This window comes from Uloborus diversus, chromosome 7, assembly GCF_026930045.1.
Source record: "Uloborus diversus isolate 005 chromosome 7, Udiv.v.3.1, whole genome shotgun sequence".
NCBI lineage: Eukaryota > Metazoa > Arthropoda > Arachnida > Araneae > Uloboridae > Uloborus > Uloborus diversus.
This window is the reverse complement of record NC_072737.1, coordinates 149,887,836-149,913,207: the sequence shown is the minus strand read 5'-3', so window position 1 is coordinate 149,913,207 and position 25,372 is coordinate 149,887,836. Positions and strand designations below refer to the sequence as shown.

At 32.3% G+C, this 25,372-nt stretch overlaps 1 protein-coding gene across 1 annotated transcript in view; it reads right to left on the bottom strand.

Annotated features, from left to right (window-relative positions):
- The window catches only part of LOC129226438 (eukaryotic translation initiation factor 3 subunit B-like), a 39,068-nt gene extending 14,097 nt beyond the window's left edge, over window positions 1–24,971 (bottom strand). Inside the window, exons 1-7 of the mRNA XM_054861040.1 lie at window positions 24,796–24,971; window positions 22,404–22,599; window positions 19,334–19,453; window positions 8,664–8,721; window positions 6,753–6,881; window positions 5,140–5,297; window positions 3,432–3,569 (exon numbers count right to left, since the gene is read on the bottom strand). Of these exons, the coding sequence (XP_054717015.1) occupies window positions 3,432–3,569; window positions 5,140–5,297; window positions 6,753–6,881; window positions 8,664–8,721; window positions 19,334–19,453; window positions 22,404–22,599; window positions 24,796–24,946 (950 nt within the window). The 5' untranslated portion in view covers window positions 24,947–24,971. The remainder of the gene's footprint in view (window positions 1–3,431; window positions 3,570–5,139; window positions 5,298–6,752; window positions 6,882–8,663; window positions 8,722–19,333; window positions 19,454–22,403; window positions 22,600–24,795) is intronic.
- Window positions 24,972–25,372: the final 401 nt, after the last annotated feature.

Genomic DNA, 25,372 nt, shown 5'->3' with positions numbered 1-25,372 from the left:
GCTCTCGTGAGTTAACTATGACTTAATAATTTATTGGATAAGTAGGGCTAAGAAAACGCTTTCAAATTTTACATGCCTTGCCGTTCATGTTAGTCTACAAGATACATGCCCGAATTTTTACATGCAAAGTTTTCCTTATTGTTTATCAATAAAAGCATTTGAATTTGTCGTACAGCATTAATCAAACGAATTGTTTTTACATAAATCATAAAAAATAAATAAAATAGTTTGAATAAATAGAACATAATAAGCCATCATTAAATTTAACAAAATTTAAATTATATAACGGGAAGGATCGCTTCCACACAAATCAGAAACAGCAAACCATCTTAGCAGTAGGGCTTGAAATAAATGTTGAGCTTCAAGTAAGGATACCGTAATTTTTCAATAAAATACGAAATAAAATTTTAGGAAAAAATATTTGATCAAAAAATTACATGCCTGCGGACATGTAAGGGTAAAAGATTTATGCCCAATCAGAATTTTTACATACCCTAGGCATGTCGGGCAGTATAATTTTTAAACCCTGGGATAAGATGAAATTCAATTAACAGGAAATAACTTTCACGGTCCAGTGAACTTTGGGTTAACGAGGTTCGACTGTGTGTATATACATTAGATGGGGTCGAAAAACTGTTTTTTAATCAACTTCTAATAGCACGGAAAACTTGCCCATAGGCATCCTAATAACGGGAAAAAAAATTATAAACAATTTTTGAAACTGTGCAAGAGACCTCAAGTTGAGAAAAAATAGAAAAATCTGCAATTTTTTAAAAACATGTATTTTTTCAAATAATAATTGAAGGGCTTAGTGGATGAAGGTGTTAACTGACAAATCATTTGTTTTGAGAAAAACGCAGTCAAAGTTCAAAGGCTAGTATTTTTTATGCAACGGATAAAATGTTTCTCTTTTGGTAGCAAATGTTAGTTTTTTGTTTGAAATATCTATTATAAAATGATCAGCTGTGAAAACCATTAATTAATGAGTTTTTTATCACTTTTGTGCAGTTAACACCTTCATCCACTAAATTTCAGATCAAACTTTTCATACCATGTCAATGGATGATGGTAATAAAATACACTAACATCTATCGGAATCACATTTTTTGAATTATAAAATTAAGAAAACATCGCAATATTCTGAATTTAATAATCAAATAAAGTAAACAAACTTTTTTATAAGCTTTACTGTCATTTACATATCATTTCCATTTGTAACAGTGCTGTAAAACCATTGATGTTTCTCTGTAACAAACTTTTGTTGCTCTTTAAGATTTTGAGCTTTTTCCTTTGTTATAGTTCCTGTTTTACTCATTTTTCTAGGAAGACGAATACAAGTATTTAGTGGACTTGCTATTTTCTTGTTTCGTAGTAAATCTACTCTTTTAAATGATAAAGATTGATCATAACTTTCTTTGTATAGATAAGATTCATATTCTTCAACTCAAATCCATCTGATATCATCCCTAAACCTAACTTTCTCTTGTAGACAATTTTTCTTCTTGTTTGTCAAATTTAACATTGTTGCAAGCATTTCAGTATGGCGGAAATGGTTTGTCATATCAATCACTTTGTTTTTTCGAGATACACTCCGGATGATATCCCGATACTAGTCAGGTACATATATCGTTTCGTGTTTTCTAAGAACCTTCTCAATTCTTCCAAAATCCCGATCTGAATCTAGATATGTATGTCCCACTTCTGGAAATTTGTGGTCAATTGATTTGAAATAACCTTTCAACATAAGGAATTGATAGAGGCAGATTATTGCCGAGTTTTTGTTCTGACCAGCACTAGAGTCACTCCATACTATTAAACCGTCTTTTGTTTTCAGCTCATCATCTGTTTCTATTGCCGTTAAAATTGAACTACAGACTTCTGAGCTTCCTCGATGGGCAACGTCTTAAGTCCGTGTACAAAATGTGGCTTTGGCTACATTTTTATAAATTATATGTATTCCTAGATTGTAGAGCCACATCTGACGCAAGTAAAAGGCTTTGAAAGCAGCTTTGAAATTCTCTTCCATGTTCTTCATCATTATTCCCGGAATCACATGTGCTACATGTATCGCTTCTTGGTTGTGAAAAGGACAAGTTAAATTCGCTATTAAAAATACTTCTGTATGTCCACTCTTTGATAAAAAAGGCTTCTTGTTGGTGAGTTTCGTTACATCGTTCAATATATAAAGCATACATTTATGAGATACTAAGAAGAGGGGAAAGGTATTTTCTGTAAGGATTGCTGCACCTGGAATAATGTGAACTTTCTGCTGGGAAACTGTTTATATGCTACATTACATGCTAGCATGGAGACGCAATATTTTCATAATTATCTTCATTCTTGTGAAGTATGCTTTTGGCAATTTTGAACTAATAACTTTGCCCTTGACATTATTTCTCTTGACAAAATGTATCTTATATTAATTATCACAATAAAGCGCAAATGGCTATTACAAGAAAATAATAGCTAAATCACGTTCAGAAAGTAATGTAAGCAAACAGATCAGTCAGGAGGAATCAACTCAATAGCTGTTTGCTGCCATCGTTCGAACCAAAAACGGTGCTAACTCTATAAAAAACGGTGCCCTCTAGTGGATGAAGGTGTTAACATACGTAAACACTTTTAACCACTAGAAAATTTACGGTTTTATTTTAGATAACACCTTTATCATCTAGAATCTCTAAAAATACACAGAATAAGACTTTCAATGCTAGCTTATATGAAATACAATCATTTAAAATTTTCATCCATCAACAAAACTCGTTTTTTTAAAAAATGTCAGTTAACGCCTTTATCCATTGATCCCTTCAATTTACTTTATTCCTAATAGTGTCAAAAATACACTTTGTAGCTACTGTAATGTACATTAAAAACTTGGAGGCACATTGTAGATCATTTGAATTCTTGCAGAAAGTAAAAGACATATTATTTCAAAAAATCTTTATATAACATAAAGCTATAAAAATATACTATTAAACATCCGTTTTAATGTTTTACATATATTTCTCTTGCGCTGAAATGACTCAGGACTCACCATGGTGCAGGCCCGCCATTTCAAATTCTTCCAGTGATGGGGTCAAAGGATGCAAATACAATGGAAGTTTCAAAGGAAAACAGCAAAACTCACGACCACCTAAATGTGAATTTATTTCTCAAAGCCGTGGTGGGGGCAACCCTAAATGACGGGCCTAATAAGGTAGCGGTGGCAGCAGTTTAGGTCTGATTAAGGGCTTTTCACAAATAGTCCAACTAAAGAGAAACTCTTTGGTTTATTGAAAATGTCACAAAAACATTAGACTTACACTTTTTTTTTTTAATTCATAAAAAAAAGGTCCTGTGAAAAACCATGGAAAGATCCCTGACTTAAAAATCCAAATCAACCAATAGACAAAAAAAAACCTAATACTTTGATCCAAAAATAAAATATATACTTGAACATAGGCCACGTTGAGAGAGGATGAGATTCAGCATGAAAACTTCGTTTTTTGATGCCTGTTCTTATTTCCCAAATCATAACACAATGTGGATCATCTCTTGATTCTGGAATACTGCTGAATGTTACTAAATACCTGCAAAGAAAAAAATTTCCATTTTCAAACTGTTAGTGATACCTAAAAATACACATAAACCATCCATAATTCAAAATTAAAACAAAACTAGTTATGCACATCTCAAGTTTTACTGCACATTTGGAATTTCCAGAAACTGTAAAAAATAGATTTCTGTAATTTCACAGAAGTGTCTCCTGCCTGCTTGCTCCTGTTAGATTGTTAGGGCAATTCTTTCTGGTTACATTACTTTGACTGAAATATCAGTTCTTGAAGTCAGAAAAGTCATTTTGAATTGGATTATCCTCAGATCATGGTCAACAAGGGAGAATTGCCCCAGGGATGCAAGTGGACTCAAATAAAAAATTCTGAAGATTGTGCGAAGTTTTAGGAAACTGTAAGAAAGCTCCCCCCCCCCCCCAACACACTCTTCATGGTCTAAGGGGAGGAGGTCCAGTAACTTAATTGAGAATGAACCTGCTTCTGCTCTCGACGGCTCTGTCTACGATTTAATGGTTGTTGGTTGATCACATTATTTGGGTATGGTAAACATTAATTTGACTGCAAAACATGCTTTTAATAATCCAAATAATGCCTCATATTACTTATTTTGCAATTAAAAAAGAGAAATAATCGTCTTTTCGGCACTACCCGAACAAAACATGAATATAAATACAGTTAACTCTAAACTCCCCATGGAATAGGATAGAACAATAACCATGGATAAGCGAATTTTGTGGATAATTTGCAAAATAGGTTAAAACAATACTAATGTATGCAATGGCTTAAAAAAAATCAATAACACTCCGTTTACCTATAGCTAAAAACAATAACTGTATCTGTACAATGCATGTAAAACAAAGATTGCTTATTCTTGTAAACCAATTTGACACAAATGTGAGCAAATTGTGCAAACGGATTAACAACAATGCATCAAACTAGATTACAACGAAAAAAATACAGGGGAAGGAATAAAATTGTTTTGAACAAAACTGGTCTGGTCAATAGTTTTGTGCATAAGTAGTGTAGATCTAAAAAATCAGTAAACTGTGATCTTAAGTAAAAGGTAATATAGATCTAAAAACCTGGTTTCAACTAGTCAGGTTTAGATGATTTTGGAATGTTAAGTGTTGTTTGAAGAATGGGAAAAAAGAAATATGAATGTCTAAAAATAGATTTTTTTACTTGTTTTGCTTACATGGGTACATTTTTCTACAGTCAATTAATCATCGCCGGGAAAAAATTTTTTGAAAGCATGAAGGGCTGCAGATAAGCCACCCGTGGATAATTGAGGGTTTTCTGTACCTTAATTGGTGAAATTAGTTTTTCAAAGAGACTGTAAGCTGAAAAAGTATTACAGATTATATCAAATTATATGGTACAATATTATTGTGTTAATGCTAAAAAGATCATTATGCATAGCAGTCGAAGCATCAGCTATAAGTTGGCCACAGTTTCGATATTCAGCATTTTGGCCAAACTGTGCTTGGTGTCATGACTATTATTCCCATCAACAATTCACAGCAAATATTGGAAAAATATTTAAAATTGCTTTTAACAAAAAAGAAACAGATATGAAACAAAATTTTACTTTTCACAGGGAGAAAAACTGATACACTGGACATTGTTGTGACTGAACTTCATAAACTGATCAAATTTTTCACCAACCCAAAGGGCAACACCTCGTGGATGAAATGTTGCTAAGTAGGTACCTAAAGGAGACCACTCTACATATGTTTCTGTCCATGACTATAAAATAAATAGCATTTTAAACAGTTAGATCAGAACATACATTAATACCAAAAATACATGCAAACAAGATCCTTAGTACGTAAAAGAGAGCACACACAGCAGCAAAAATATCAACACAGAATTACTGTAACACAAATATCACTTTGATATGGAACTTTTTTTCACTTAGGGTGATTTAACCTTTTTAGTTAACTTTTTAAAGAAAAATCCAAACTTTTAATATAACTAAAACTCAACACAGAGTATCTTACAGTTCATAACGTAATGTCCCGTGAAGATGCCAAAACAATTTTTTTTCTCCGAAAGTTAAACAATGACATTCTGCCCAAGTGAACAATAAATTAACCAATATTTTTCAATCTAAATCACTATTTATAACATGAAATACACCGGCAGATCAGTCAATTCCAGCCGAGGACTGCAGTTTCATGCTTATTAGCACTCATCAGCCCGGCATAGGACTAACTGAGCTGGAGGTGGAAAACCTCTTAAGGAAGCCAAGAGTGCCAAACAAACTGGTAGTTAACATAGAATTAGCACTGACCAGACGAGTGACCGAAACAATGGTTCGGTTCAACTCGAATATTGCAGGCAAGGCAGGTATATTCAGAAAATTCAGTATTCTGAAAATACTATTTATAACACTTAAAAACACCGAAATAGCAGGGCTGTGGAGTCGGAAGCAGAAGGCTAAAATTCCAAGAATCTGTATTGGTCATTTTTCCTCAAAGTCAGTAACTCTCAGTACTTCCATAGTCTTTCCCTTAGACATCACAGCCCAGCTAATTAGAATTGAATTGAGCAATCCTGGAACAGCTTATAACACTCTACTGGTTGTAAAGCAAAAAGAGATATACTATTAAGGGGGCCTGACCCCTTCTTCCTCAATAAAAAGGTGGAGAGAAGCTTTTTTCTCTTTTGAAAGAAAATTAAAATTAAGGATTGCTGCAAAAGGGAGAAACAAAGGAGACAGAGTTGCAATGTTAAATGAAATCATAATTTTTGGTATGAGTTTTGCTGCATATACCACAATAATGAGCACTTAGCAGTTTTTTTGGGTACTTAAGTATTAACAGCACCACATCAGAAGTTGCGCTTATGTGCTAATAAAGAGCAATCATTTGGCGCAGTTGTTGTTCGCAGAAGTATGCAGTTATCGTTTGGATTCCTTGTTGCGTTTTTCGAAAACAAGAGAAAACTGCCAAACATTATAAAAACCAAACAATGTGGTATAGTGTAGGTTGCTTTGGCACATCTCATAAGAAAATTAACATTTTTAGAACATTATCCTTTTTTTAAATCAAGAAAACTCATACTCTACTTTCATTACCATTTGCTCTCTACAGAGCTCTAAACATTTTTCTTTTTAAATTAATTTTCAGATTTAAAAATATTCATTATTTGAACTTTTATAATTATCAATACTAATTTTAAATATCATCAAAAACATACCTCTCTTTCTTGCAGAAGACCTGGTTCAGGGTTGGAATTTAAGTATATAGCTGTTTTTGCACCACCATCATACATTACACTGTATTGATCACAAGCATCAGGCTCTTGCAACCAATATCTCAAATTACCCTAGAATAGGAATTTTGTTAATTATGCAAAATAGTACATACGAAAAAAAATTAAACATCAAACGTACTATCATACAACAGCTAACATGTTTGTTATTGATATAAAAATTAAGGGGGAAGTATGAACTTTTTTAATGTTCAAAAAATTAATCACTTTAATATTTTGATAATGAGTTTCTAAACTAAAACTACATGATATTCTGAAATGACTCTGAAGGAAAGGAAGAAGGGAAGGGTAATGTTTCCGTACGCAACCACTCATAAGGATAAATAAAAACGTCAAAAATAGCATTTCTCTACACCATGAATGAAACTAATGAAGTGTTTAGTGATGAATTATAAAGATTATCATCACTTTCTTTTCTCCTGCTCTCTCACTATAACATTACTTAAGAAACCAGTGATTTTTAGCTAATATATATTTATTAATTTCACATGAGGTACTAACTGAAGTAGATTGATCCCCACACAAGAACTTATTGTGAATTATGGCAGTTTTGTAGAATACCACTTTTGAGAAAAGTTGCTGGAAATCTTGGGTCAATCAAAGTTCAGCATTGAAAATAACGCGTCAGGTGGAAAAAAATTATATTCAGTATTTTGACTCTCTTGAAAAGAGCTAATTTTAACATTTGGTAGTTTAGCATGATGCTGATGATATGTTGTGCAACCTGTAATATGTTTCTGAAAAAGTCAAGGCTTTAACTTTTAAAGGAGAAAATTTGGTTGGACAGACAGAAATGAAGGGCTAAAGAAAGACAACCAAATCCCAATTCAGATAGTGAAATGTGTTTCAACACATACACAATTAAAAGTTTTGCAAAACATGAAGAAAATATTAGATAAACCTACAGCCCTTAACGATTCTAATTCAAAGAACTGTTTTGGAAAATCTTTTATAAGATTGACCTTACCTTAAATTAAATGCATTCAAAGTGTTTTTCGAGGGGAAAATGTTTTTAAAAAATATATTACTAGCTAATAATTGTAACATATTCAGTAACTTAAATAATTTTTACTTATTCACTAGTTATATATACAGAAGATAGAAATCAACTACTCTATGCTTAAATGAGCGATGTTATTAAAATCAAGACTAAAGATGCTATAGTCAACGCTCTTTAGAACGACCTTCCGGTACTGCAACCCTTCCGTTAGAGAGATTGATGCATGAAGTCCCACTTCCTATTCCATAATGTTATTTTACCGTCCAATAGAACTTCCAAACTGAACCATTCATTCCAATATAACATCCAAAACTAAGTTTTAATTTTTGTATTATCCTCAGGATTACTAATTCGAAAACTAACATTTAAACATTTTATGTTTCTGAAGGTAAAATATTTCCATTGAAAAGAATTATTTGTAGGTATAAGGTCAAACGATGAAAATCGCACACAAATGGTAGACTTTACGAATTACATTTTTTGAAAAAGTCAAGGCTTCTACAATTGCAGCATAATATTTTTAAAAAGAGAAAGAAACTAACAATTTTTTTTAAATTATTGTCACTTTGTTTGTTTCTTGGCTCTTTTAAAATGAACCATAACTGAGTAAATTATTCTTGAATTAAAAAAAAAATTACTTAATAACATGCAATACATCATAATGACCTCTCCTAACAGAGATCGATTTTGTTTGGACCACAGGGTTTGTTATAATAAGTGTCGACTGTATTAAATTTCATAAAAGTAAAATTTAATGAATAATACACTTATCAATCAACATTTGTTTATGAAAAATTATCATAAAAAATTAAATAAAAGAGAAAACTAAATCTTACATGATCTACATATGGTTGAGGTGTTGGGGGCTCCCACTCATCAGGAATATTCTCGTATCTAACAAAAATGATTACATTAAAAAAAATGTAATGGCATAAATTCAAAATTAAGTTAGAGCTGCTTTAACAAAATATATGCATACAGCTCATTTGCGCACAACTGCTATAATTCTTTTTATAATGCAAGATATTTTGATTATAACATTCATCAAAATTTACCTTCCTAACCTGGTGTTATCCGCCACCACTAACTAATGGCAGTATTTATTTTCTTCAATTTATTACCATTACATTTATTGATCGATTTTTAAATATTTATATAATGATAAATATCTTTTTAAATTTAATATGTAATATAATACAATTATACTTGATAGCTTATTCATTTTGTTAAATTTTATTACTTTGACAGCAAAAAAGTGAATAAAATTTGTTGAACTAAAGAACAAGATATTTTTGTTGAGTTATTTGATCATGATTAACCATACATCCTGTTTTTCAACTAAGTGATTTGTTTTAAATTATTTAATTTTTAATAATTAATGCAATCAAATTATGTTATAATTCTGTTACATCATTATAATAAATACTGTCAGCCTCACTTAATCAGGTAACATAAAAACAAATACCCAGCTTATACGATTAAAACCTTCTGGAACCAAATATTTCCTCACAGACGCAATGTTAAATATGCCCACTTAATCGAATAATATTAATCAGCTTTCGCAAACATTTATTCTGAAATTTTTTTTGAATAAATTAAAAATAAAGTAGGAACAATTAGGCCCTGTTTATGCACACTCCGGCTTCACCCCAAGTTGAAGCGGAAGGTGGATAAAAGGGGATTGCAGCCGTGTTGATGGGAAGACCCGTTTTTGTCAAATCAGGGATTTTCCTTTACATTCCCATCAGACCATGCGCTTATGTTCATCAAATTATTGTACAATTTAGTTTTTTTTGTGTGTGTCTTTTTTATATTTAAATTGAGCATTAAAAAAAAATTACAGAACTTTTCTGAAAATAATGTGGGGCATAATGGGTTAATTACTCATCACAACTACACTGTGAGTAATATTATATTTCAATATGAATATCCTATTATTTCATCCTTTTAATTTATTACTTGAATTTCATAAATTTAATAAAAAATAGCTTGACAAATGCAATAGCTTTTACTAATTTCGACAGGGGATCAGCACTGTGAGAACTAGCATTAATCAGTAAATTGTGTAAAAATATGCCTGGATCTTCTGAATCATTTCTAAATTAAAATTTTTGAATTTTGTGATTGTCAATATTATGGCCGCACTTAAGCGCTGGGTTTTTAGGGTTCCAACACCCTAAACAAAACTTTCACAACTGTTCCGAGATATGCTTTTTTTCTGAAAAAATTGTTTCAAATTGATTTATTTTTATTAATTTATTTTATTTCGGTTTTTGATTTCATTTAAAAATAAAATTTTTATTGACGAAACACATATACAGAACTTTATCCGCAGTAATTACTTCAAATTGTACTTCTTGTGGGAAAAAGCCGCCAATAATCCTTCAATGTAGGTGGTGGGAATTACCTCCTGCATATTGAACGCAGCTTGAAGCCGGGTTGGATGCATAAAACGGCCTTATTCCGCAAATCCGGGTTGAATCCAGCTGCATAAACAGAGCCTCATTGATTTAAAATTATTTTTAAATATTTTTTGCCAACAACGGGTAAAAAAACAACATTCCCAATCCATCCCAAAAGATTTCTATTTTTCTAATTTCTCTTAATGTTGCCATTACAAAAGAAAAAATAATAGATAGCGCTATCGATAATTAAACTAAATAATAAAAACAAATATAAACATTATAGAAGATAATAAATTGATGAATATTGAATGTAAAATATAACACACGAGAAGGGAAACAATGAGTTAGAAAAGTTTTCCCAAAAGACCTTGATGGAGCAATATTATATTATGGATCTTTTCAAAAAAAAAAAGTACTTAAAAATTGTGCCAAAAAACAATGATTTTATAACTCAAATTGTAAGCAGAGTAAGATAAAAATATAAAGTATCTGCGCACCAGAGCTCGAAAATTATACTGCCCGACATGCCCAGGCCATGTAAGAATCTCAATCGGTCATGAATCTTTTACCTTTACATGCCCGGCTGGGCATGTAATTATTATAATTTTTTAATTTAGTATTGGTAATTTTAATGACTTATGTTATTTATCTAAGCTTTTTTTTTTATATTTTATATTGAAATAGTTCTTGATTCAGATATATAGCTGTTGAATTAATTTTTTGTCTGATAATGCAATACGATGAATGCAAATATTTTTATTACTATACAAGAAAAAAATCTGAGCATGTAAAAATTTATTTGGGCATATATTTTTTAGAAAACCATGCCTGGCAGAGCATGTAACATTTTAAAGATTTTTCTAGCCCTGCTGCGCGCATAGCTCAAAACTATCTGCAGGAGCGAAAAATTAACACGCAGTGGGTAAATAAAAGTTTTAGTAAGAAAATGCCTTTTGCTTTCAAACATATATTGGTGAAATTATCGCCAAATTTTGAGGATAATAAGTGTTAATTATGGATCATTCTTAATAATTTTCAGCCAATGCACATATCTACAGCAAATGTATCTGCACAGCAGCATATGTATCTGCCCAGGGCGTGGGCATGGGTGCAAGTTTGGTGATGTGTTCAAGACGGAAAATATTTTCAGCTCCCCCCCCCCAAGCAATTGTGCTTAAAGAAAAATTTATGTGTATAAATGTTAAAGATTTTAAATATGCCAGTTTTGGAATCTGATTTGAATTTTAAGCTTTTGACTTTTCTAACATAAACTTAGTTTAAATTGTAATATTTAAGCATTTTGATATCGTAATTCCAAAACCTAAAAACTGCCAATAATGGGGGGTCTTTGGGTCCTCCCCAGGGTTGGCAAAAACCCGGGGTTTTTTAAAAAAGCCCATGGACCCAGGGTTTTTTGGGTTTTTTTAAATAAAACCCAAAAAAACCCAACTAAAGCTGGGTTTTTTGAAAGTAATGTGTTTTTTTTTTTGTCTTTTTTTAAAGAAAATGTGGGGTATTTGTAGCATATTGTAGCGTAAGCATATGGACGAAGTGCAAAAGTTTTCTTGGGGTAAAAAAAGCTAGAAAACTAGTTAAAATTCAGCGATTTCTGAAGAAAAGTATAAAAGACGACGAAACTTAAGAATGGTGAAGTTTTAGATTTTTTAGTTTCCATGATTACCAACAGTTAAGGCCAGGGTTCATACTCTATTTGGATAAAAAAATTCCATGACTTTTTCATGACCTCATTACAGGAAGAGAATAGCACTATTTTCTCTCAAACTTACTAATTTTTGGAAATGAGCATTAGCAAAACGTTTACATGGAATGCTATAGCCTGATTGAAGCATTTACTCATAATGGAAAAAATATAAGTGAACACTTAAAAAACTAAACTATTCTTATTTGTCTTCACCATAAATTTAAGTAAAGTAAAAATGCAGTGAAACGAATATGATGATGCTTAATTTTTTTTTTCTTTTTTTTATAAACAGGCAGAATGATATTGAATGGGGCAAAGGTTGAATGAGTCATCACTAAGTTTCAATAAATTTGCTTCAAAAGTTGCCTTTTAGTGTCAACAGTGCATTATCATCCACGTAACTTGACAGTATTTTGGTTCTTTAAAGTAAAGCCACATAGTTTAGTTTTCTGTTTCTAAACCAGAGCTGTTTTTGAAAAAAAAAACCATTTAGTAATGAATCAATCTTCTGATTCAAAAGTGTACTTGTTTTGTTCACTTTTTTGTACATTTTCAAATGCATATAAATTAATAGGTTCAGAAATTCCAGAACACATTTAATTCCCGACACTGAACGTAGCAGTGGGTTGCATGATTAGTTTTCCAGGTCGTATGTTGGGCACTACTGTTTTAGAGTATTAGAATTCCTCTTTTTCTGTATTCATCGCCTGACTAAAGATCTTTATTTTCTAAAACCTTCAACAAATTAAGATAAACTACGATAAATGTAATAATAAAGTTCCTACGAGTGATGGAATCGAACTCGGATGCAATTGAATTGCTTTTTTTGAGTGGGCGGGACAAAACTAAGAACGTAAATTTCGCTACTACAGAATATGAAACATAAGAAGTGTTGAAAATAAAAGTAAATTCAAAATAAGTGATGTCCAAGCAGTAAAATCACATCGCAAAAAAAGGCAAGCGGCTGCGACAGAAGTGGATGCAATGAGATTTCAAAATTCAGATTTGACTTTCGGATCGTTCAATTTTCCACTTTTAATAGCTTTTATGTGCTATACTGTTAAATCACTCAAGATTTCTAATGCTCCTTCAATTACTGTTACTTTCTCTTTGTAAAGGACATTTTTCCATGACTTGAAATTAATTTCCACGACTTTCAGTGAAAATCTCAATTTTCCATGACTTTTCCAGGTCTGAAATTCGTTATTTTTTTCCCATGACTTTCCAGGATTTCCATGACCCGTACGAACCCTGTAAGGCAGAGTTACTTCTGGAGTGATAAACTTTATTGTTCATTTTTAATTACTACATTTTTTATTTATTTAATTTTTTTTTTTTGCATTTTACTTTATTGTATTTTATTTTGTTATGCAAAACTACTGTAGAAGCTCAAGTAGTTTAAATCCCTATTTACTGAATTCCAGCTTAATCAAGACATTTCTTTGAATTTTATTTTGCCTGTTTTTCTATTTCTGTGCACAGAGTAAGAAATATTAAACTTTTTCATAAGATAATGAAAATACTGTACATCCTATTCCGTTTTCTGTCCGACTGTTTGTAAAACCTGTTAATTTCTAAAAAATATACCTAGTTTATTCGAGATTTGTGACACGTTGGGTTTCCGAAAATAATCCACATGAAAGCCTTTTTGCTAGAGTAGTTTCCTCTGTACAATATACAACTATTGAGAAAATCAGAAGTGACAGGACTTAGTCAAGATAATTTGAGTTATTTATTGACCAGTTAAAGAAAAAGTTAAATATATATTTTTTAATCTTTGAATTATTTTTTTAATGCCATTAAGAGTTAAATACTATTAAAGTTCAAAATTCATTTTTTATGTCCATTGTTTGTGGTGCAGAACAAATAAAAAAGAAGTTTAAATTGTAAAAGTATTTATATTAATTTTTTAAAAAACTTCTCAGAAAATTAAAAAAAACCCAAAAGTGGGCTAAATAATGGGTTTTTTTAAATGGGTTTTTTCAAAAAAAAACCCATTGGGTCCAACCCAATTGGGTCCAATCCGGCCAACCCTGGTCCTCCCCCAGAATTTTTTTTAAATTGAAGTCCAAAAAACGCAATGGTAGGCTATTTTGGTAAAGTTCAGGGAAAGGAGGGGTTCAGGGACTCCTACATCAATTTTTTCAAGCTGATGGTCCCAAAATCACAATATTGGGCGACCTTCAAAAACATTAGAGAAAGGGGGAGGCGCTCTGGACTCTCCCCGAAATTAAAGCTTTAAAAACGAAATTGTACTCCACCTTTCACAACGTTTATATGCTTTTTGAATGCATTATCGAAGGAATGGAGTTCAGGAGGTCTCCTTCGGCAATGTGTCGAAATTAAAGTTCCAAAAACGCAATTTTAGACGATGTTGGATAATGTTAGGGGTAAAAGCGTTCGGGGGCAACCCGCCATTAGTTTTTTGCCGATCGTAAACATTTTTATTGCAGCAATAAAATTGCTTGGGACATAAGATTTTCACTTTTGCAACATAATTCAGTTATGATCGGAAAGTCTGCCCAAGGTAGCGCCAACAAAACCAGAAAAGAAGGAAAGGTGGGGAAGGGTATGCGTGACTAATTAAAAAAAACTACACAGTCTTCATTTGAAAACGAATTCTTTTATAAAATAGCAGGAGGTGAAAATAGCCATAAAAAAATCTCTTCAGTGAAGTAGATACATTTTTTAAACGAGGTACAGTTTCCAATATTCATTAAATAGAAAAGCAAAAGGGGGACTGAATCCTCACTCCAGGTAGGGCCCCCAAATCACATCCCTCTTAAGGCACTCAAATATAGTCTAAAGTGGCGTTTTAAATATTTCAGCGTCAAAAAATTTTTGGAAGAGAACTTCCGAACCTCTTTTTCTGAATTCACCACAAATATCCTAAATTTGAGTTTTAAGGCTTTAGTTTCTAAAAAAAATTTTCTAGGAACAGTACCCTCCTTACCTATAAACATGACTTATGACCGCCTAAAAGTTTTAATACCATAATTTCGGAAACTTTTTGAAAGAAGCTTCCTACTCCCTTCCCCCTTAAGTCATCTAAAGATAGTCCAAAACATAGCTATTAAAATTTCAGAAACGGAAATATTTCGGGTTAGGCGGCGGAATACCCGCGCTCCCCCTCTCTTTGTGTTTATTAAGGGCAGTGCAAGTTTGTGTTTGAGATTTATTTTTCTATTGTAAGAGCAACTCCCCTCCTCACATCACCAAAGACAACCCAAAGTTTTAATACTTCAATTTCGAAAATGTTCCGAGAAAGACTCCCGAATTGCCCAACTCTTAACTCACTCAAATAACGCCAAAATAGCCTTCCAATACTTCAGCATGGAAAAATTTTCGGGGGAGAGAGCCAACCCCTCCCCCCGAACTACTTCCTCTAAGTTCACTAAATTTGACTTAAACTTGCGGTTCCCCCTTTTCATCACCGAAGTTTTAAGAATTTAACATCTAAAACTTATTGAGAGAAAGTCTTTGAATTCCTTCTTAAGTCCCTCAAAGATAATCTAAAGCTGAGTTCTGAATGCTTCAGCTTTGAATTTTTTTCAAGGGGGACCCCGAACCCCTAGATGATCTAAAGGTTCGCTTTTACGACTCCAAATTCGGAGTTTCGCCTAAAGAGAGCCCACTCCCCCCCAATCATTCGGGCCCTGAAGGATGGCGCTTAACCCCCCTCTTGACATTGCCAAAGACAGCCTAAAAGTTTTAAGACTTCAATTACAAACACTTTTCGGGAGAGGGTCCCAAATTCCCTTTCTATTAAGAAATTTAAGTTATAGCCTCAAATAGTTTTTTATACATCAACTACAAAACATTTTCAGGTTAGAGCACCAAAACCATCTCTCATCAATTCACCAAAGATTGCCTAAATTAGTGTTTTTAAGAATCCAGTTTACGATTTTTTTTTTAAATCTCCCACTTTTACATCATTAAAGACAGCCGAAACATTTTTGACTTTTAGCAGAGGGAAACTCCCGAACCATTCCTAGCTTCAAAAATGACTTTCAATTCAGTTTTTCGATATTTTATTATGAAGCCTTTGAGTAGCCCCACCTCCTCCCCCTCTTACATTGTCCAAATGACAAACTTTTTTGACCTCAGCATAATGGGTTAATTTGTGGACTAACCCTCTTTGCAGGAACAGCGTTTTTTCGCAAAATCGTGCTGCCGTTATTTTTCTCATTTCCTTTTCTCTCCCCCCCTCTGCCCCATATTTCCATTTTAGCGAATGTTAGATTGAAAGAAATTGGAATTCAGTGATTCCTCAAGTCTTAGAATATTTTACCAGAAACATGTCAAAAATGCAGGAACAGTTGCCCATCAGAGTTTCAAACCAGCTTGAAATTCCCACTTTTTATTAAAATCTTTAAAGTCCATGATAGTTCCCATTTTGCCTGGTATGTGGACGCCTTTTGCTGTGGCGTTAACATTTCATCCCGTCAGCAATCACTTTCAATCGGTGATTCAAATCCAACTATAAGACATTTTTTGCAAAAAAAAAAAATCCGAAAGGATGATCGAAAATAGAAAGAGAAAAGGCTATATTTTCAAATAGAGACGTTAAATTCGATAAATCAGGGAGAAGAGGGAAGTTGCAACCTATTAAATATTCATATTTTGGCTATTGGATATTGTTAATTGACCCTCAAAACTAAAAAAATCACCATCGCCGAATTTTAAAACACGTGGTTGATTTTTAATGAATTTTTAAAAATCCACGCGCAAAAGTGCGCTTTTCTGAAACGTCACGAGCCTACGTACAGGGCGCGAATGGGCAGCCTTCCGCCGAAGATCCCTTGTTTTCGCTAGGGACATTTTGAGCGCGCTGATATTTTTATTTTTTAGAAATTCAATAATCCTTTTGAACAACTATGGAGACCGGATTCGTTAAAGCACAATCTAAATGATCTTCCTCATGTAACATCAATGATGATATTCGAATATTTCCCAGAGGATGAGAGGTTTAATGTTCTAGAAATGCGAGTTGTTAAAATCGAGAAGATAAGCCTTTTACGTTTCGTCTTCGAAGTCGAATGCGTGACCTTCGGCTTCTCCCCTATCGGAAGAGCGCATGACGTCACTTCCTATGCCATTTGACGTCACAAGCGCTTGAACTTTAAAAATTAATTAAAAAAAAACTACTTATCGTATCGCAAAAATTTTTTCACCTATGATGTTCATACATGTTACTCTATCATATAAAAATAAAATTGAAAAATCGAAAGCAGTGAGTTAGAAATAACAGAGCAACCTAAAAAAAGTTAAACAGCGCGAGTCTAATAGCCACTCCTACAAAAGCACGTTGCAAAAAAAACAAGTCTATGTCCGAAAATCGAAAGAATGTCGATGCAATTTTGTGGTTATGGAACGGCGCAGCATAAAGCATATTTTTCAAACACCATTTTTCTTTTTTGAGTAAAAGCTGAAGGAAAGTCATCGAATTTCTTTCCGTCCTGACCTCCGTCTCGAAAATTTTGTCCAAGACGGAAATCCGTCCTGAGACGGAAGGTCTTGCATCCATGGCGTGCGTCTATATTATCTAGCTATGGTTGTAAGTTTCTTTTTTTATAGTTTTCATGTATATTTTGTACTTAATTGTATTATTTTTTTATTAACTTAGCTTTTTTCTAAAGTATTTTACTAATATATTAATTACCTTTGTTATATACTAGCTATTTATTATTATTAGTTTTAAGAAAAAATGTAGTCAATATGGAATGGTATAGAAAATTTCTCCGCTTAATCAATAATATATCTTCGAACCGACGGTATTCGTTTAAGCAGGGAGGACAGTAATTGTACGTATCAACATATGGTAATCGGAGGGACTTTCATTTCGGACAACTTTTCTGCTGCTCTGGCAGACTTGCTAACTTTTCAAAACTGGCATCAGTAAAACTTTTTGCGAGCATTTAATAAAACCGAGACAAATTGATGGAAAAACATTAGATTATGCATGCACAATGCTAATATATGAATATAAAATTTATTATGTAATTGCAAATTTAAAATAAAGCTAATTACTGCACTTTAAATAGTAAATTCACTTTTAGTTTATGGAAAATATACAAAATCTAATTAAATATAAAAATGAATATTCATATAATTTTGCCAATAGTATTTAATTAAGCCAATATTATAAGCCTTTTAGAAGTATATTATAATAACTTAAACAGTTTCACTTTCTTGAAAGATATTTACTTTTTCAACCTCTCAAAAGTCAAAGTTTGGAGTAAAAATTTGTTACAAGCTCAAGTCCAATTAATAATGCAGCAAATATTGAAATCACACATCAATTTACTATATTTAGCAAAATTTCAAAAAACAAATGCTAGTGTTACATGATACTTCAAATTTTAAAAAATATATTTATTTACAAGGTATACTACTATTTGTAATTTACAAGATAAAAAGATGCTTTCATATTTTAAAAATATTTTCATAATCAGCAACTTCAGCATATGCAGAAAATGCAGCTGAATTTAATAATTTTTTTTTTTTAAATTCATTAAACTCTCTTCTCGGCCACTTCTACATTTTTCAAATGGAGCCCTCTTGTCACATGGCGATCTACATTGTTTCGACTGCCGTGAGAAATCATAAAATCACTCACACAAATCTTGCAATATACATATTCTCCCAATTTCTTTTTCGACTTTTCATACATGGAAATTCAGCAGTATAAGACTTTTTGTCCATTTGAAAATAACTATTCTTCCCTTTGAACCCACTCCATTTGTACAACGAGATTCGAAACAGACACACGTTGTGTTTCAAAACTCGTTCTGCACCGCCTCGTTCTTTACCCATGGATCGAAAACCGTCCTAGAGTAGACCAATGAGCCTACAGAAATAAAGCTGCTAGTGGCTAGGATTGCCAGATTTTTCCAGAGAGCAAGCGGATTGAAACGAAACAGCCACCAGCAAGGGGGGGGGGAAATTACCTAGTGGGCGATTTTGACGCAATCTGGCAACACCGTAGCCGCATAAATGCTCTGAAGAAAAGAAGAGGCAAAACAGCCAGTTACATTTAGGAGATAGCTTGGGGGAACAGAACCTTTATTTGGTTTCTTTTCAAGCAAATCAAATAAATTTTCTGTTTCAAAGATTCTTTTGAACAAATATCTATAACATGATTGAAAACACGGTTTTAAAGCAAATCGTAACTAAAAACCATAAAAATCAGGGGTCTATGGGTAAGCCCATAAAGTTTAAGGGACATCCATAAATTTTACAGATGATCCATAAAAGTTAGCAAGTCTGCTTTGGACATTTTTCAAAAAAGTGGACAATATAGCAACTCTGGCAAAAACATTTCTATCACATTCATGATAAACAAACTGTAAAACACAAATACAAGACATGCTTCAGAAAGAAAGAAAAATATGATTACTTCTCAAAATCTGTAAAAAGATTTACTTCAAACACATGATGCTTGTCTAACTTGTACCCATTTGTTGATTTCACAGCTTCAATAGCATTTTCTGGAGAGGCAAATTCAAAGAAGACGTACCTGAAAACGCGTTATAATGAAATTATCAAAACTAGTGATTTTTAGAAAGTAATGAATTCAAATGAAGAAAAAGTAGAAAATTGTCACAATATTTCAATTAACAGATCAGCATTCATATTTCAGTGATAGTTCTAATGCCTGTTTAATTGTTAAAGCCAAACAGATGAAGAATATTTAGAAACTTTCTTGATTTTGAATCAACTATTTCATTTGTCTGTCTTATGATACTGCAAACTTTTTTTTCTCATTATTTTTTTTCATGTGTTATTATTTAAATCTCTACAAAAATATACAGAAGATTTCAGTACTAATATTAGAGAGCTGAATTTGTTAATCTAAGGACCCTATTCTCAAGGAAAAAAAAAACAGGGTAGCATTCCTATTCCACATCAGATTGACGTCATACCTCCTTGCTAAAATAGTCTCTACTTGTGGAATTTCTATATGGATAAAGGTTAAGATTCACGGTCGCCACTCGCCACGTGGTGACCTAGTTTTAAAAAGTGGCAACCTAAAAAAGCGTCTTCAGTAGCTATTTTCCTCCCTGTTGTTCCTAAGAAAAAAAATCTTGGGATGAACAGGTATTATGCAAACTAAGAGAGTGGAAGAAAATAAATCGCTTTGGAAGCATATGCCTGAGAAAAACACATCAAGGAAGATGGTTTTTTGACCAGAACGGCAATACTTTTCAGTTCGTGAGAAACATAGACGCCATGTTTGGTCACTCACAAGATGGAAGTAGGCAAAGTACTTAAGTGCTTAAGTTTGCAAAAACAAAGCAGAATTTGATGTTTATTCAAATGCAAACTAATAAAAACAACATAAAATGTTTAAACATAAATGTTAAAACATAAAATGTGCTGTAAGGCATTTTATTTATTTTTTATTATTCAAAACAGTTTTCTCAAGAAATGAAAAATTTTGTATTTAAAGTTTCATCTTATCCTTATTGCATTGGATGCTAATGCGCTAAAAGCTCTAACAGTTACATTAAATTGATGTTTAATGAGGATTTTACATTTTATAATTATTTTTATGCTACAAATTCAAAAACCTAAATCTTAAATTTTAGTGCATTCGCTGTGTTTGATCATTTGCAAGGTGGAAGCAGACAAGACTATTTAATTGCTTAGGTTTCCAAAAACAGAATTGGATCCAATCTCAGTGCAAAATACTGAAAATAACATAAAAAGGGCCAGAAAGTAGGTTTTTTAAAAAAATTAGTTATTTTCAAGAAAAGTGCAATTTTATCAGCAAAGTTATATTTTTTGCAAATTTCATCTAAAATGCAATTTTTTACCGACTTTTCATTGATTTACATTTATTTATCTATTTATTTTTGGGCGAAAAAACATGTTTATAGCTTTAAAAATGTAATTCTGTAAAGTTCTATTTGTTTTTTCGTGAAAGTAGTACTTCAACACTCGGCAACAGTGGTGGCTACCAAGTTTTTTGTGTCTAGTGGCCACTGCTCACTTAGAAATTTTCTGAATCTTGACCTTTATATGTGGAGACACTGGTTTTGACATCAACTCGACATGGAATACTACTGATTTTTCCCTCAGTCTTACACAACATGTATTATGAAGTGAATCATTTTCCCATTTCCCACAAGGTTATTTTGGTTTGCTTTAAAATGTTTGCTAATTTTAACTCATAGCATAATTTGCATATGTACCTTTAACTCCTTTGTACAATTCTCACTTTAGTAGAATTTTTATGAACATACAGGCAATGTTTGATAATAAGTATACTCCTGAGACAATGATTATATTCTCAATCACTGGTACTGTCAACCCAAAATTCTCACAACCAGTTTTACCAATATTTAAAACATATCTCGAACAGGGATTCTTCAGCCAAAAGAAAACAAGAGCTCCATAGTCCCCACAACTTATTTTCATGGGGAAATATACCCAATTTTTTTTTCTAAAATACATTTAAAATTGCATAAAATTGAAAAGTAGAGGAGCTCAGCTCCAATGAGCACCTATCGAAACTAAGCCTTGATCAATGCAGGCAAAGATATCAGTAAATACTTAATGTTTAATATAAAATACTTATATCTACATTAAAGTCTCCAAACAGCATCTGTGTGTTTAAACACTCAAAACTCGAGAACTACCCGTCCAATTTCCATGAAATTTTCAGTTTGTTCTTTAACTCCGGAAAAGGAAAAGGTTTGCAGCCTGGTTTGAAAAAAATCGATGATTAGTTTTTTTTTAAAATTCTAATTTAGGCCCAATTTCCACATTAATTACCGAATATGGGGATGAAAAATTACCTGCACATATTAATATTGTATATCATTGGAAAGCGACCGCGTTCTACGCAAATTATTTTAATGTTATAACTTAATTACGGCGAAAGTAATTTGCATTTTTAGCTTGAAATTTTTTAGTCTTAGCTGAAATTTAAGCACTACTTTTTTCATTAAATGTATTGATAAAAAGTGAACGAATTGTCCCACAGTTTTCTTTTTGATACCACAGGAAAAAGCAACATTTTTACTCCAGATGTATCTCCACCTATGGTCGAAAAACTAAACTTCTATCTCCCAAGGAAAAAAGTTACAAGACTTTTTAAATCAAGTTTGAAAAATCTCATCTCCATTCAAGTTAACTATTTTATTTTTGCCCTTCCACTGTTACGCTTTTTTACCTTTCTCATTTTAATTGCTAAAATTTGTTTTATTTCATGTTTTCCATGCTTACGCTTTTTAAATCCATCTTTCTCATAATAATTTCTTAAAAGTATTTTAATATCTCTCGTCATTTTTTGCAAGGGAAATTTTGTATGATTTTTTTTTTCTTTTATTCAAGCCTGATTGTTGAATATAAGTCACTTGATACAGTTTTTATTTTCAAGGTAGATCGCGCAAAGCCAGGCAATGTAGCTAGTGTAACATAATAAAATAGCACTGGAATAGAACAATAATAAAATAATATACCCTTTAGTAATTCCATTTTCATCCAAAGGATAATCAACAGTTACAATTTTCCCAAAATTAGAATAAAGCTTATGGAGCACATTTTTAAGTTTTTCCACTCGTTCTGGTCCAACTTTTGGGACACCATCAACAATTATGACAGATTCGACTCCATCAGTTTCCTGAGGCTTGTTTTTCAATAAATCGCCCAACAATTCTGTGAAAAATAAAAATTATTTTAGCATAAATTACAAAATTTAAAACAAAATTTTATTGCTAACATACTTTTCTGGGTCATTAAAAAACTAAAAACAGAACATGAAAAATAATTTTTTTTCAAGGAAATTTCCTTTTTACTTCCTTTTACAAAAAAGGAAGTATTGTATTCGCAAAAAAAATTTCACTCAAAAATCGGCCTTAATTTCTATTTTGCTCACCCTGAATGAATGTTGGGTTTTTCTTTCGACTCGACAACATGTGGATATATGCCTAAGGACGCACAGACACCCAAAATATCCATTTTGACGATCCCAGAGTTAATTACAACAAGTTTTTTCGTGACGTCTGTATGTATCTTGCATAACTCAAAAACGATATGTCCTAGAAAGTTTAAATTTGGTATGTAGACTCCTAGTGGGGCCTTAGTTGTGCACCTTCCCTTTTGGTTGCATTTGGATGTTTCTAAGGGGGTCTTTTGCCCCTTTTTGGAAATCATTGTTAATTTCAATGTAAACTCAAGTGGTGTTATAATTTGGCGGACACTTAGCAATATATCGGCAGTCTTTTGGTCGGCAAGTTTTGTCACCAACTTGGCGATTTTTTTTTAAAATCTGGTTTTGATTTGGTCACTGTTGGTGATATTTAGAGAGTAAACTATTGAATCACATTAAAACTGCCAATAATGGGCAAATGACATCAAATTGGAGTAAAAGGAAGTCATCTGATGCACACATCAGCTCGTTTCAAAAGAAAATTTTTGAAAAATAGATATAAAAATCTGTATTTTGAGGCCTTATATGCTCATATCGGCATTTAGTGTGGTTTGTTCTTGATCACTTCCCCAACCTCCCCCCTCCCCTTTTCATCAAATGCCCTAAAGTATAAAAAATGTAAAAAATGGTTTAAAAGAAATGGTGTAGAAAATAAGAACGAAAGAGTAATGTTCTGGCTATTTGGACAATTCATACTTTATACCGAGAGCAAAATTACGCATCCAACTATTAAATGTGAGTTGAAAAAGTTGTTGTTAAAATACTTAATGAGCACTAAACGTAAATAAATATCTCGAAGTACACATTACACAAGTTGTAAAAATGTTCTATTATATCTTCCATTTTAAAATTAAACTTTATTGTCGAAACTTATCAAAATTTCGGTTATGGTCCAGAATTTGAATATTCACTAAGTTCAGCTAAGGATTCAGCTCTGAATGATAGAAGAACAATAAAATATATAAACTAGGTACCACTTCAGATAAATCATAAATTAATGTTAACATTTTATATTTTAAAATTAAGACCTTTCACATAATTTCATTGTAAAAACAGTTTATCACTTTTAAGCTCAACCAATTCCTATAAAAGCAAGACATCAGTAGAAAGAAAAAACCTCCAGCTTTCAAGATATTCCAAGATAAGTTCTGAGGCCAAAAGAGTTTCAGATTAGATTTGTGAGAGTTAAATAAATATGCCAGGACAAAATGACAGGATTCTTACAAGAAATATGTTTAAAAACTATATTGTCGACAGATACATGTGTATTAATAAACTAATAATGCAGAGCTGTAGCTAAATGTACGAGAAAGTATTTTTGAAACAGATTTATTCAGCTTTTACCAAATTAAAGCTTGCAAGCATACACTTGTTTATTTACACTTCGTTACGATTGTTTACAAAAACAAGATTTTCAACGAAACACCCTAATATATTTAATTTCAAGTTCATTTGCTTTTAGAATGCAATTGAGGATGAACAGCAATTACTTAGACATGTTCAGCTTAATTCTTGAATACAGATGTTACTGCACAAAATTTTACCAGGATCATCAGACTACGCGGTTTTGTGTGAGCAGATTCAAAAATTGTACAAAATAATGCGCATTTATTCATATACAACACAACATTCAATTTATTCTTCAAACACATAGAACCAAAATATGTCATCCCACAGCCTTCTATAATAGTAGATGAAAAGATAGATTTACCGTGTTTACATAATTTTACCTAGATTTTTTTGAAATACGAATTCAATACGCTTTGACTGACCCACAAAAATGGGAATAGAAATTACACATTTTATTGAACTTAAAAAAAGGCAAGAATATCATCTGGTAAATAGGGTTAAAAATGTGTCACGACTTCACTCGTAATTCAAAACAAATGCCATTTAATTTGATGCACTGAGAGAAATGTCACCTTCATCAGACACATCGTCAACAAAGTCCTCTGGATCACTAAAATTCGGTTCGTCTTCCATTCCGTTTTCAAAAGTTGTTGCATTACTTTTATCTAAAATTTTAGATTCTTCCGCTGGATTCAAATCACTTTCTTCCGCCATGATGGTCATGCTCAAATTTTGTGAACACGTTGGTTGCCGCTACATAGATGATAATATTAAGAGAAAAACTGCGCTGTTCCTAGCGGACAACAGGTCGTACTAAATGACCACGTCTTTTTTGAAACGAAAACTGCCCCCAGTTTCATCAAACTGTAACAGTAATTTTTTTATCGTGTTTATGGAGGGAGGGTTTCTTTATTCTTCGAATTTGTATTGCACCATAAACTGTCTGAAGCCTATGTTTTACTGCAGTGGAAAAACTTGGGAAGGAATATTTTACCTCTTTCGGTAGTTTCTTAAGTCACAGAAGGTATGTAGTTTATTCGCAACTCCAGAGCTCGAATACGCTACCTTGCGAATATTAACAATACTAAAGAAAAAGGTAAAACATTCCATTCCACGTGTTTTTTATGGTTGCGTTCGACGAGCTCAACC